General features: G+C 45.0%; 1 protein-coding gene across 3 annotated transcripts in view; it reads right to left on the bottom strand.

The window, feature by feature from the left end:
- Positions 1 to 14,156, bottom strand: part of LOC106594761 (carbohydrate sulfotransferase 15) — a 249,156-nt gene that overhangs the window by 59,489 nt on the left and 175,511 nt on the right. The window contains exons 1-2 of one of the 3 annotated variants that reach the window (XM_045701177.1): positions 3,770 to 3,968; positions 389 to 1,358 (exon numbers count right to left, since the gene is read on the bottom strand). In XM_045701177.1, coding sequence (XP_045557133.1) covers positions 389 to 871 — 483 coding nt within the window. In that variant the 5' untranslated portion in view covers positions 872 to 1,358; positions 3,770 to 3,968. Of the gene's footprint in view, positions 1 to 388; positions 1,359 to 3,765; positions 3,969 to 14,156 lie in introns of those variants that run through there. The other 2 variants (XM_045701179.1, XM_045701178.1) reach the window with 2 other exon arrangements.

Below are 14,156 nucleotides of genomic sequence, written 5' to 3'. Positions count from 1 at the left end.
CTTCCAATTGGAAAAACTAGAATATGATATGAAGGGAATGTTATCAAAGTTTATTTCTATTTGAACCTGGTGTGAATGTAAATATAATTAAACTTTCCTACAACAAACTACAACAATTCTATTTTACTGAGACTTTTAATTAAGATACAGATCAATATAATGCAAGATCAGACAGACACACAGACACACACACACACACACACACACACACACACACACACACACACACACACACACACACACACACACACACACACACACACGCACGCACGCACGCACACACACACACACACACACAGACACACACACACAGACACACACACACACGCACACACACACGCACACACAGAGACACACACACGCATACAGACTACAGTGCAGTACTTACATGTGGCTCACTGTGTATTAGTGCCTTGCGTTCTGGCAGCTGTCTAGTAGTACTGAACTCCACTTTGGACGCTATGTTCTTCACCACAAGTTTAATGGTAGCATAGTCCTTGGCAGAAGACATATTAAAGGGGTAGGGCCCAGCCCCGGACCCCGAGTTAGGGACCATAGAGAAATGATATGGGGACGGGGTCAAGAGGAGGCCCTTCTTGTCCCCAGTGAGGATATAGGAAGCCATGATGAGGAACATGACGGTGAGGCCGAACAGGAAGCTGTACAGTTTAACCTTCCTGAAGCAGGTCAGGGTGCTCGTACCACATCCCAGGGTGCACCACGGCCAGAGTCGGTGGAGAGGGTCACGTTTCACCTCCAGAACGGCAAACAGGCTCATGGGGCTGTCGTCCACCTGTAGTTTCAGAGGTCTCTTCCTGTAGTCCTCCATCGGGGAACCCAGCAGGGTGTATTCGTAGTCCATGTGTGTCATGGTGACAGAGAGGTGGGGTGATGGCGGGCTGGCTAGGTCTGGGTGGTGGGGTGGTGGTGGGCTGGCTAGGTCTGGGTGGTGGGGTGATGGTGGGCTGCCTAGGTCTGAAGACCCACTGCGGTGGTGGGGTGATGGTGGGCTGCCTAGGTCTGAAGACCCACTGTGGTGGTGGGGTGGTGGCGGGCTGGCTAGGTCTGGGTGGTGGGGTGGTTGGGTCTGGGTGGTGGGGTGATGGTGGGCTGCCTAGGTCTGAAGACCCACTGTGGTGGTGGGGTGGTTGGGTCTGGGTGGTGGGGTGGTGGTGGAGGCCCGGCTAGGTTTACTCAGCCTCAGAGACTGGGTGGTGGAGGAGGAGGAGGAGAGGTGGTGGTGGTGGAGCCAGTGAGATGGGAGGAAGAGTATGGTGGTTGTGGCCCAGGAGGATCATCCATGCTGGGGGTGGGATGCTGCGTGCAGACAGACCACCTCCTCAACCACTACTGGAGACCTGGAAAAAGGAAGAAGAAGAAGAAGAGGGATGACTGACAGAGAAGGAGGAAGTGGACTTCCAGTGAAACGTCCTGTTTCCTCTTAAAAATGACTTTATACTTTAAGTGTCTAGCTGATTCATCCACAATCTAAAAAATGCTGGATTAAAAACAACCCAATTTGGGTTATTTAGTAACCCAGCACTGGGTCAATATTGGACAGAACACACTCTGGGTTATTTAGTAACCCAGCACTGGGTCAATATTGGACAGAACACACTCTGGGTTATTTAGTAACCCAGCACTGGGTCAATATTGGACAGAACACACTCTGGGTTATTTTGACCCAGCCAGTAAGGCTGTGTGAATAACTAAACAAGATAGGTAGTTGGGATTACCCAAACATGGGTTCATTTAACCATCAGCTGGGTATATTAACTTTCATGCTGGGTTGACCAATCAGCTGGTTATATTAACTTTCATGCTGGGTTGACCAATCAGCTGGGTCTTTTTTAATGTAATCCTTAGGTTGTTTTCAGGACGAATGGCTTATTAGGGGCATGGCTTTCAGCTAGATCTTATTGGCCACCCGTGAGCGTAAATGTAATTGTCACGCCCTGACCATAGAGAGCCTTTTATTCTCTATGTTGGTTAGGTCGGGGTGTGACTAGGGTGGGTGATCTAGGTTGTTTATTTCTATGTTGGCCTGGTATGGTTCCCAATCAGAGGCAGCTGTTTATCGTTGTCTCTGATTGGGGATCATATTTAGGCAGCCATTTCCCCACTGTGTTTTGTGGGATATTGTTTTGAGTTAGTGCATGTAGCACCTCTGATGTCACGGTTCGTTGATTGTTTGTTTCTTTTTTGGGGTTTGGGAAGTTTCGCTTAAATAAACATGTGGAACCCATATCACGCTTCACTTTGGTCTGAATGTTATTACGGCGATCGTGACAGTAATTCCTGTGCATCAATGTTACATTTACACACTGCAAATTCAATATATATTTTTTTTTTTTACACATTCTTCTATAATATTACGATGATTTATTACATATTATAATAAGGTACACCACCTTTTTGTTTCCAAACATTTACATAGGCTTTTAGGGAACTCATACACTTCTGTAAGCGTCATTGAATCTGCAAAAATGTCAATGTTCAACCTTAACGTGATAACTATACAACAGAACAGATTAACAGGAACGGCATTTACTCTCACGGGTGGCTGAAAATAACTATCCGAAAGCCAAACTACTAAACTATGCCTCCAGTCTTCTGATCTGACCCAGCACCAATAACCCAGCACCAATAACCCAGCACCAATAACCCAGCATCAATAACCCAGTACCAATAACCCAGCACCAATAACCCAGCACCAATAACCCAGCATCAATAACCCAGTACCAATAACCCAGCACCAATAACCCAGCATCAATAACCCAGCACCAATAACCCAGCACCAATAACCCAGCACCAATAACCCAGCATCAATAACCCAGTACCAATAACCCAGCACCAATAACCCAGCACCAATAACCCAGCATCAATAACCCAGCACCAATAACCCAGCATCAATAACCCAGCATCAATAACCCAGCACCAATAACCCAGCACCAATAACCCAGCATCAATAACCCAGCATCAATAACCCAGTACCAATAACCCAGCACCAATAACCCAGCACCAATAACCCAGCATCAATAACCCAGCACCAATAACCCAGCACCAATAACCCAGCATCAATAACCCAGTACCAATACCCCAGCACCAATAACCCAGCATCAATAACCCAGCACCAATAACCCAGCACCAATAACCCAGCACCAATAACCCAGCATCAATAACCCAGCATCAATAACCCAGCACCAATAACCCAGCATCAATAACCCAGTACCAATAACCCAGCACCAATAACCCAGCACCAATAACCCAGCACCAATAACCCAGCACCAATAACCCAGCATCAATAACCCAGCACCAATAACCCAGCACCAATAACCCAGCACCAATAACCCAGCACCAATAACCCAGTACCAATAACCCAGCACCAATAACCCAGCACCAATAACCCAGCACCAATAACCCAGCACCAATAAATAACCCAGCAGTTTTTCAAATAAAACAACCCAACTAAGTGGCCCAACACCCTGCAACCCAACAATTGGGTCGTACAAATAACCCATCATTTTTTTAGAGTGTAAAGCTGCTTGTGACCTGGAAGAGGAAGAATTGAATTAGTGTGAACAAAGTACTACGTTGTGTTTCATCTAATCACAGACTCTTCCACTGAAACTGACTAGCGACGTTTCCCCTTTAAAATCAGTTGACAATTCCGTCTAGCCAATTCATCCTGATCTAAAGCAGTAAAAGTGAATTATATAGAAAAAACCTCTCAATTTCAATAACAATGAAACACATTATACATACATACACTTCCATTGTAGACCATCTGTTGTTCCTGCTGAATCCATAACTTGAAAGTTCTCTCTCTCACTGAAGCTACAGTCTGTCTCTCTCTGAGTCAGTCTAGTAAAGCTCTCTCTCTGAGGCTAGTCTCTCTCTGAGTCAGTCTAGTAAAGCTCTCTCTCTCTCTCTCTCTCTCTCTCTCTCTCTCTCTCTCTCTCTCTCTCTCTCTCTCTCTGAGGCTACAGTCTCTCTCTGAGTCAGTCTCGTCTTATCATAGTAGTAGCAGACGTGACAACAACGTCCCAAAAGCTGTAATTGATGCAGATATTCCGGCACAGAGCGGATAGGGCTGTATTCAGGATGTTGGTTACATCCTGGTAAAAGTGCTGACTAGCAGTTATCATATGCATCTCTCGTGTGTGTGTGTGTGTGTGTGTGTGTGTGTGTGTGTGTGTGTGTGTGTGTGTGTGTGTGTGTGTGTGTGTGTACATGCGTGAGTGTGTTTGTGTATGTGTGTGCCTGCGTGAGTGTGTGTGTGTGTGTGTGTGTGTGTGTGTGTGTGTGTGTGTGTGTGTGTGTGTGTGTGTGTACATGCGTGAGTGTGTGTGTGTATGTGTGTGCCTGCGTGAGTGTGTGTGTGTGTGTGTGTGTACATGCTTGAGTGTGTGTGTGTATGTGTGTGCCTGCGTGAGTGTGTGTGTGTGTGTGTGTGTGTGTGTGTGTGTGTGTGTGTGTGTGTGTGTGTGTGTGTGTGTGTGTGTGTGTGTGTGTGTGTGTGTGTGTGTGTGTGTGTGTGTGTGTGTGTGTGTGTGTGTGTGTGTGTGTGCGCGCGCCTTGTGGGTGTGTTTGTGTCTGTATGCTTGAGTCAGGAACCAGGTAACAGAGAGGGAAGCTTGTATTGAAACCTGCTGATTATATCTACATTAACATCAGACAACATGGCTACATTTACATTTATATCAGACAACAACGTGGATTTCAACTATCGTGAAAAACTTCTGAGTTACAATCCTCCAGTAAGAATCTAGCTGTGTTGAGACAGTATAGTAGAGCAGATAAAAGTACTATTTTAATGACTTGGTAATTCCCAGGGCAGGGCAGTGTAGAACAGGGCAGAGCAGGGCAGTGCAGAACAGGGCAGAGCAGGGCAGGGTAGAACAGAGAAGAGCAGGGCAGTGCAGAACAGGGCAGTGCAGGGCAGAGCAGTGTAGAACAGGGCAGAGCAGGGCAGTGTAGAACAGGGCAGAGCAGGGCAGTGTAGAACAGGGCAGGGCAGTGTAGAACAGGGCAGGGCAGTGTAGAACAGGGCAGTGCAGGGCAGTGTAGAACAGGGCAGGGCAGGGCAGTGCAGAACAGGGCAGTGCAGGGCAGGGCAGTGTAGAACAGGGCAGGGCAGGGCAGTGTAGAACAGGGCAGGGCAGGGCAGTGTAGAACAGGGCATTGCAGGGCAGGGTAGTGTAGAACAGGGCAGTGTAGGGCAGGACAGTGTAGAACAGGGCAGTGCAGGGCAGTGAAGAACAGGGCAGAGCAGGGCAGTGTAGAACAGGGCAGTGCAGCGCAGTGTAGAACAGGGCAGGGCAGTGTAGAACAGGGCAGTGCAGGGCAGTGTAGAACAGGGCAGGGCAGTGTAGAATAGGGCAGTGCAGGGCAGGGTAGTGTAGAACAGGGCAGTGTAGGGCAGGACAGTGTAGAACAGGGCAGTGCAGGGCAGTGAAGAACAGGGCAGAGCAGGGCAGTGTAGAACAGGGCAGTGCAGCGCAGTGTAGAACAGGGCAGGGCAGTGTAGAACAGGGCAGTGCAGGGCAGTGTAGAACAGGGCAGGGCAGTGTAGAACAGGGCAGTGCAGGGCAGGGTAGTGTAGAACAGGGCAGTGTAGGGCAGGACAGTGTAGAACAGGGCAGTGCAGGGCAGTGTAGAACAGGGCAGAGCAGGGCAGGGTAGAACAGGGCAGTGCAGCGCAGTGTAGAACAGGGCAGGGCAGTGTTGAACAGGGCAGTGCAGGGCAGAACAGGGCAGGGCTGTGTAGAACGGGGCAGTGCAGGGCAGTGTAGAACAGGGCAGTAAACATTTAGCTGCTTTAGTTTATAAATCAGAGTCCCTCTCTTCCATGCGCCATTGCGCGCCATTCCGTAGGCTACCTAACTATTCTCAATGTCTGGTCTGATCTTTACATCTGATATTATAAACCTACGTGTTGATTAGTTAATACTTCTACAGTAGGCTATAGGTTAGCAGTAGCCGCCCTGGACGGCTGCATTTCAGATACACTTGACACTTGTGGTTAGTGGAGGCCCATATGTATGTTGTGTTATTAAGCTATAAAAAGGACAGTTGTAGGGATCGTTTTTAGAACATGTGAACGTTGCAGTAGCAGGACTGTAGTAATATTCTGGACTGTAACGGGACTGTAGTAATATTCTGGACTGTAGCAGGACTGTAGTAATATTCTGGACTGTAGCAGGCCTGTAGTAATATTCTGGACTGTAGCGGGACTGTAGTAATATTCTGGACTGTAGCGGGACTGTAGTAATATTCTGGACTGTAGCGGGACTGTAGTAATATTCTGGACTGTAGCAGAACTGTAGTAATATTCTGGACTGTAGCAGGACTGTAGTAATATTCTGGACTGTAGCAGGACTGTAGTAATATTCTGGACTGTAGCAGGACTGTAGTAATATTCTGGAATGTAGCAGGACTGTAGTAATATTCTGGACTGTAGCGGGACTGTGGTAATATTCTGGACTGTAGCAGAACTGTAGTAATATTCTGGACTGAAGCAGGACTGTAGTAATATTCTGGACTGTAGCAGGACTGTAGTAATATTCTGGACTGTAGCGGGACTGTACTAATATTCTGGACTGTAGAGGGATTGTAGTAATATTCTGGACTGTAGCAGGACTGTAGTAATACACTGGACTGTAGCGGGACTGTAGTAATACTCTGGACTGTAGCGGGACTGTAGTAATATTCTGGACTGTAGCAGGACTGTAGTAATATTCTGGACTGTAGCGGGACTGTAGTAGTATTCTGGACTGTAGCAGGACTGTAGTAGTATTCTGGACTGTAGCAGGACTGTAGTAATATTCTGGACTGTAGCAGGACTGTAGTAATATTCTGGACTGTAGCAGGACTGTAGAAATATTCTGGACTGTAGCTTGACTGTAGTAATATTCTGGACTGTAGCGTGACTGTAGTAATATTCTGGACTGTAGCAAGACTGTAGTAATATTCTGGACTGTAGCAGGACTGTAGTAATATTCTGGACTGTAGCAGGACTGTAGTAATATTCTGGACTGTAGCGGGACTGTAGTAATATTCTGGACTGTAGTAATATTCTGGACTGTAGCAGGACTGTAGTAATACTCTGGACTGTAGCAGGACTGTAGTAATATTCTAGACTGTAGCAGGACTGTAGTAATACTCTGGACTGTAGCAGGACTGTAGTAATATTCTGGACTGTAGCAGGACTGTAGTAATATTCTGGACTGTAGCGGGACTGTAGTAATATTCTGGACTGTAGCGGGACTGTAGTAATATTCTGGACTGTAGCGGGACTGTAGTAATATTCTGGACTGTAGCGGGACTGTAGTAATATTCTGGACTGTAGCGGGACTGTAGTAATATTCTGGACTGTAGCAGGACTGTAGTAATATTCTGGACTGTAGAAGGACTGTAGTAATATTCGGGACTGTAGCAGGACTGTAGTCATATTCTGGAGTGTAGCAGGACTGTAGTAATATTCTGGACTGTAGCGGGACTGTAGTAATATTCTGGACTGTAGCAGGAATGTAGTAATATTCTGGACTGTAGCGGGACTGTAGTAATATTCTGGACTGTAGCGGGACTGTAGTAATATTCTGGATTGTAGCGGGACTGTACTAATATTCTGGACTGTAGCAGGACTGTAGTAATATTCTGGACTGTAACAGGACTGTAGTAATATTCTGGACTGTAGCAGGACTGTAGTAATATTCTGGACTGTAGCGGGACTGTAGTAATATTCTGGACTGTAGCGGGACTGTAGTAATATTCTGGACTGTTGCAGGAATGTAGTAATATTCTGGACTGTAGCAGGACTGTAGTAATATTCTGGACTGTAGCGGGACTGTAGAAATATTCTGGACTGTAGCAGGACTGTAGTAATATTCTGGACTGTAGCAGGACTGTAGTAATATTCTGGACTGTAACAGGACTGTAGTAATATTCTGGACTGAAGCAGGACTGTAGTAATATTCTGGACTGTAGCAGGACTGTAGTAATATTCTGGATTGTAGCAGGACTGTAGTAATATTCTGGACTGTAGCAGGACTGTAGTAATATTCTGGACTGTAGCGGGACTGTAGTAATATTCTGGACTGTAGCGGGACTGTAGTAATACTCTGGACTGTAGCGGGACTGTAGTAATATTCTGGACTGTAGCAGGACTGTAGTAATATTCTGGACTGTAGCGGGACTGTAGTAGTATTCTGGACTGTAGCAGGACTGTAGTAGTATTCTGGACTGTAGCAGGACTGTAGTAATATTCTGGACTGTAGCGGGACTGTAGTAATATTCTGGACTGTAGCAGGAATGTAGTAATATTCTGGACTGTAGCGTGACTGTAGTAATATTCTGGACTGTAGCGTGACTGTAGTAATATTCTGGACTGTAGCAGGACTGTAGTAATATTCTGGACTGTAGCAGGACTGTAGTAATATTCTGGACTGTAGCAGGACTGTAGTAATATTCTGGACTGTAGCAGGACTGTAGTAATATTCTGGACTGTAGCAGGACTGTAGTAATATTCTGGACTGTAGCAGGACTGTAGTAATATTCTGGACTGTAGCAGGACTGTAGTAGTATTCTGGACTGTAGCAGGACTGTAGTAATATTCTGGACTGTAGCGGGACTGTAGTAATATTCTGGACTGTAGCAGGACTGTAGTAATATTCTGGACTGTAGCGGGACTGTAGTAATATTCTGGACTGTAGCGGGACTGTAGTAATATTCTGGACTGTAGCGGGACTGTAGTAATATTCTGGACTGTAGCAGGACTGTAGTAATATTCTGGACTGTAGCGGGACTGTAGTAATATTCTGGACTGTAGCAGGAATGTAGTAATATTCTGGACTGTAGCAGGACTGTAGTAATATTCTGGACTGTAGAAGGACTGTAGTAATATTCTGGAGTGTAGCAGGACTGTAGTAATATTCTGGACTGTAGCAGGACTGTAGTAATATTCTGGACTGTAGCAGGACTGTAGTAATACTCTGGACTGTAGCGGGACTGTAGTAATATTCTGGACTGTAGCAGGACTGTAGTAATATTCTGGACTGTAGCGGGACTGTAGTAATATTCTGGACTGTAGCAGGACTGTAGTAATATTCTAGACTGTAGCAGGACTGTAGTAATACTCTGGACTGTAGCAGGACTGTAGTAATATTCTGGACTGTAGCAGGACTGTAGTAATATTCTGGACTGTAGCGGGACTGTAGTAATATTCTGGACTGTAGCAGGAATGTAGTAATATTCTGGACTGTAGCGGGACTGTAGTAATATTCTTGACTGTAGCAGGACTGTAGTAATATTCTGGACTGTAGCAGGACTGTAGTAATATTCTGGACTGTAGCGGGACTGTAGTAATATTCTGGACTGTAGCGGGACTGTAGTAATATTCTGGACTCTAGCGGGACTGTAGTAATATTCCTTGGACTGTAGCAGGACTGTAGTAATATTCTGGACTGTAGCAGGACTGTAGTAATACTCTGGACTGTAGCAGGACTGTAGTAATATTCTGGACTGTAGCAGGACTGTAGTAATATTCTGGACTGTAGCGGGACTGTAGTAATATTCTGGACTGTAGCGGGAATGTAGTAATATTCTGGACTGTAGCGGGACTGTAGTAATATTCTGGACTGTAGCGGGACTGTAGTAATATTCTGGATTGTAGCGGGACTGTAGTAATATTCTGGACTGTAGCGGGACTGTAGTAATATTCTGGACTGTAACAGGACTGTAGTAATATTCTGGACTGTAGCAGGACTGTAGTAATATTCTGGACTGTAGCGGGACTGTAGTAATATTCTGGACTGTAGCGGGACTGTAGTAATATTCTGGACTGTAGCAGGAATGTAGTAGTATTCTGGACTGTAGCGGGACTGTAGTAATATTCTGGACTGTAGCGGGACTGTAGTAATATTCTGGACTGTAGCGGGACTGTAGTAATATTCTGGACTGTAGCGGGACTGTAGTAATATTCTGGACTGTAGCGGGACTGTAGTAATATTCTGGACTGTAGCGGGACTGTAGTAATATTCTGGACTGTAGCGGGACTGTACTAATATTCTGGACTGTAGAAGGACTGTAGTAATATTCGGGACTGTAGCAGGACTGTAGTCATATTCTGGAGTGTAGCAGGACTGTAGTAATATTCTGGACTGTAGAAGGACTGTAGTAATATTCTGGACTGTAGCAGGACTGTAGTAATACTCTGGACTGTAGCAGGACTGTAGTAATACTCCGGAATGTAGCAGGACTGTAGTAATATTCTGGACTGTAGCGGGACTGTAGTAATATTCTGGACTGTAGCGGGACTGTAGTAATATTCTGGACTGTAGCAGGACTGTAGTAATACTCTGGACTGTAGCAGGACTGTAGTAATATTCTGGACTGTAGCAGGACTGTAGTAATATTCTGGACTGTAGCGGGACTGTAGTAATATTCTGGACTGTAGCGGGACTGTAGTAATATTCTGGACTGTAACGGGACTGTAGTAATACTCTGGACTGTAGCAGGACTGTAGTAATATTCTGGACTGTAGCGGGACTGTAGTAATATTCTGGACTGTAGCAGGACTGTAGTAATATTCTGGACTGTAGCGGGACTGTAGTAATATTCTGGACTGTAGCGGGACTGTAGTAATATTCCTGACTGTAGCAGGACTGTAGTAATATTCTGGACTGTAGCAGGACTGTAGTAATACTCTGGACTGTAGCAGGACTGTAGTAATATTCTGGACTGTAGCAGGACTGTAGTAATATTCTGGACTGTAGCAGGACTGTAGTAATACTCTGGACTGTAGCAGGAATGTAGTAATATTCTGGACTGTAGCGGGACTGTAGTAATATTCTGGACTGTAGCGGGACTGTAGTAATATTCTGGACTGTAGCGGGACTGTAGTAATATTCTGGACTGTAGCAGGACTGTAGTAATATTCTGGACTGTAGCAGGACTGTAGTAATATTCTGGACTGTAGCAGGACTGTAGTAATATTCTGGACTGTAGCGGGACTGTAGTAATATTCTGGACTGTAGCGGGACTGTAGTAATATTCTGGACTGTAGCAGGAATGTAGTAATATTCTGGACTGTAGCAGGACTGTAGTAATATTCTGGACTGTAGCGGGACTGTAGTAATATTCTGGACTGTAGCGGGACTGTAGTAATATTCTGGACTGTAGCGGGACTGTAGTAATATTCTGGACTGTAGCGGGACTGTAGTAATATTCTGGACTGTAGCAGGACTGTAGTAATATTCTGGACTGTAGCAGGACTGTAGTAATATTCTGGACTGTAGCGGGACTGTAGTAATATTCTGGACTGTAGCGGGACTGTAGTAATATTCTGGACTGTAACGGGACTGTAGTAATACTCTGGACTGTAGCAGGACTGTAGTAATATTCTGGACTGTAGCGGGACTGTAGTAATATTCTGGAATGTAGCGGGACTGTAGTAATATTCTGGACTGTAGCGGGACTGTAGTAATATTCTGGACTGTAGCGGGACTGTAGTAATATTCTGGACTGTAGCAGGACTGTAGTAATATTCTAGACTGTAGCAGGACTGTAGTAATACTCTGGACTGTAGCAGGACTGTAGTAATATTCTGGACTGTAGCAGGACTGTAGTAATATTCTGGACTGTAGCGGGACTGTAGTAATATTCTGGACTGTAGCAGGAATGTAGTAATATTCTGGACTGTAGCGGGACTGTAGTAATATTCTGGACTGTAGCAGGACTGTAGTAATATTCTGGACTGTAGCAGGACTGTAGTAATATTCTGGACTGTAGCAGGACTGTAGTAATATTCTGGACTGTAGCAGGACTGTAGTAATATTCTGGACTGTAGCAGGACTGTAGTAATATTCTGGACTGTAGCGGGACTGTAGTAATATTCTGGACTGTAGCGGGACTGTAGTAATATTCTGGACTGTAGCAGGAATGTAGTAGTATTCTGGACTGTAGCGGGACTGTAGTAATATTCTGGACTGTAGCGGGACTGTAGTAATATTCTGGACTGTAGCGGGACTGTAGTAATATTCTGGACTGTAGCGGGACTGTAGTAATATTCTGGACTGTAGCGGGACTGTAGTAATATTCTGGACTGTAGCGGGACTGTAGTAATATTCTGGACTGTAGCAGGACTGTAGTAATATTCTGGACTGTAGAAGGACTGTAGTAATATTCTGGACTGTAGCAGGACTGTAGTAATATTCTGGACTGTAGCAGGACTGTAGTAATATTCTGGACTGTAGAAGGACTGTAGTAATATTCTGGACTGTAGCAGGACTGTAGTAATACTCTGGACTGTAGCAGGACTGTAGTAATATTCTGGAATGTAGCAGGACTGTAGTAATATTCTGGACTGTAGCGGGACTGTAGTAATATTCTGGACTGTAGCAGGACTGTAGTAATATTCTGGACTGTAGCAGGACTGTAGTAATACTCTGGACTGTAGCAGGACTGTAGTAATATTCTGGACTGTAGCAGGACTGTAGTAATATTCTGGACTGTAGCGGGACTGTAGTAATATTCTGGACTGTAGCAGGACTGTAGTAATACTCTGGACTGTAGCAGGACTGTAGTAATATTCTGGACTGTAGCGGGACTGTAGTAATATTCTGGACTGTAGCGGGACTGTAGTAATATTCTGGACTGTAGCGGGACTGTAGTAATATTCTGGACTGTAGCGGGACTGTAGTAATATTCCGGACTGTAGCAGGACTGTAGTAATATTCTGGACTGTAGCAGGACTGTACTAATACTCTGGACTGTAGCAGGACTGAAGTAATATTCTGGACTGTAGCGGGACTGTAGTAATATTCTGGACTGTAGCGGGACTGTAGTAATATTCTGGACTGTAGCGGGACTGTAGTAATATTCTGGACTGTAGCGGGACTGTAGTAATATTCTGGACTGTAGCAGGAATGTAGTAATATTCTGGACTGTAGCGGGAATGTAGTAATATTCTGGACTGTAGCGGGACTGTAGTAATATTCTGGACTGTAGCAGGACTGTAGTAATATTCTGGACTGTAGCAGGACTGTAGTAATATTCTGGACTGTAGCGGGACTGTAGTAATATTCTGGACTGTAACAGGACTGTAGTAATACTCTGGACTGTAGCAGGACTGTAGTAATATTCTGGACTGTAGCGGGACTGTAGTAATATTCTGGACTGTAGTAATATTCTGGACTGTAGCGGGACTGTAGTAATATTCTGGACTGTAGCAGGACTGTAGTAATATTCTGGACTGTAGCAACACTGTAGTAATATTCTGGACTGTAGCAGCACTGTAGTAATACTCTGGACTGTAGCAGGACTGTAGTAATATTCTGGACTGTAGCGGGACTGTAGTAATATTCTGGACTGTAGCGGGACTGTAGTAATATTCTGGACTGTAGCAGGACTGTAGTAATATTCTGGACTGTAGCAGGACTGTAGTAATATTCTGGACTGTAGCAGGACTGTAGTAATATTCTGGACTGTAACAGGACTGTAGTAATATTCTGGACTGTAGCAGGACTGTAGTAATATTCTGGACTGTAGCGGGACTGTAGTATTATTCTGGACTGTAGCGGGACTGTAGTAATATTCTGGACTGTAGCGGGACTGTAGTAATATTCTGGACTGTAGCAGGACTGTAGAAATATTCTGGACTGTAGAAGGACTGTAGTAATATTCGGGACTGTAGCAGGACTGTAGTCATATTCTGGAGTGTAGCAGGACTGTAGTAATATTCTGGACTGTAGAAGGACTGTAGTAATATTCTGGACTGTAGCAGGACTGTAGTAATACTCTGGACTGTAGCAGGACTGTAGTAATACTCCGGAATGTAGCAGGACTGTAGTAATATTCTGGACTGTAGCGGGACTGTAGTAATATTCTGGACTGTAGCGGGACTGTAGTAATATTCTGGACTCTAGCGGGACTGTAGTAATATTTTGGACTGTAGCAGGACTGTAGTAATATTCTGGACTGTAGCAGGACTGTAGTAATACTCTGGACTGTAGCAGGACTGTAGTAATATTCTGGACTGTAGCAGGACTGTAGTAATATTCTGGACTGTAGCGGGACTGTAGTAATATTCTGGACTGTAGCGGGAATGTAGTAATATTCTGGACTGTAGCGGGACTGTAGTAATATTCTGGACTGTA

The sequence above is a fragment of the Salmo salar genome, chromosome ssa18, assembly GCF_905237065.1.
Source record: "Salmo salar chromosome ssa18, Ssal_v3.1, whole genome shotgun sequence".
In the NCBI taxonomy this organism is placed as follows: Eukaryota; Metazoa; Chordata; class Actinopteri; order Salmoniformes; family Salmonidae; genus Salmo; species Salmo salar.
The sequence above is the reverse complement of the archived record's forward strand: the minus strand, read 5'-3'. Positions and strand labels throughout refer to the sequence as shown.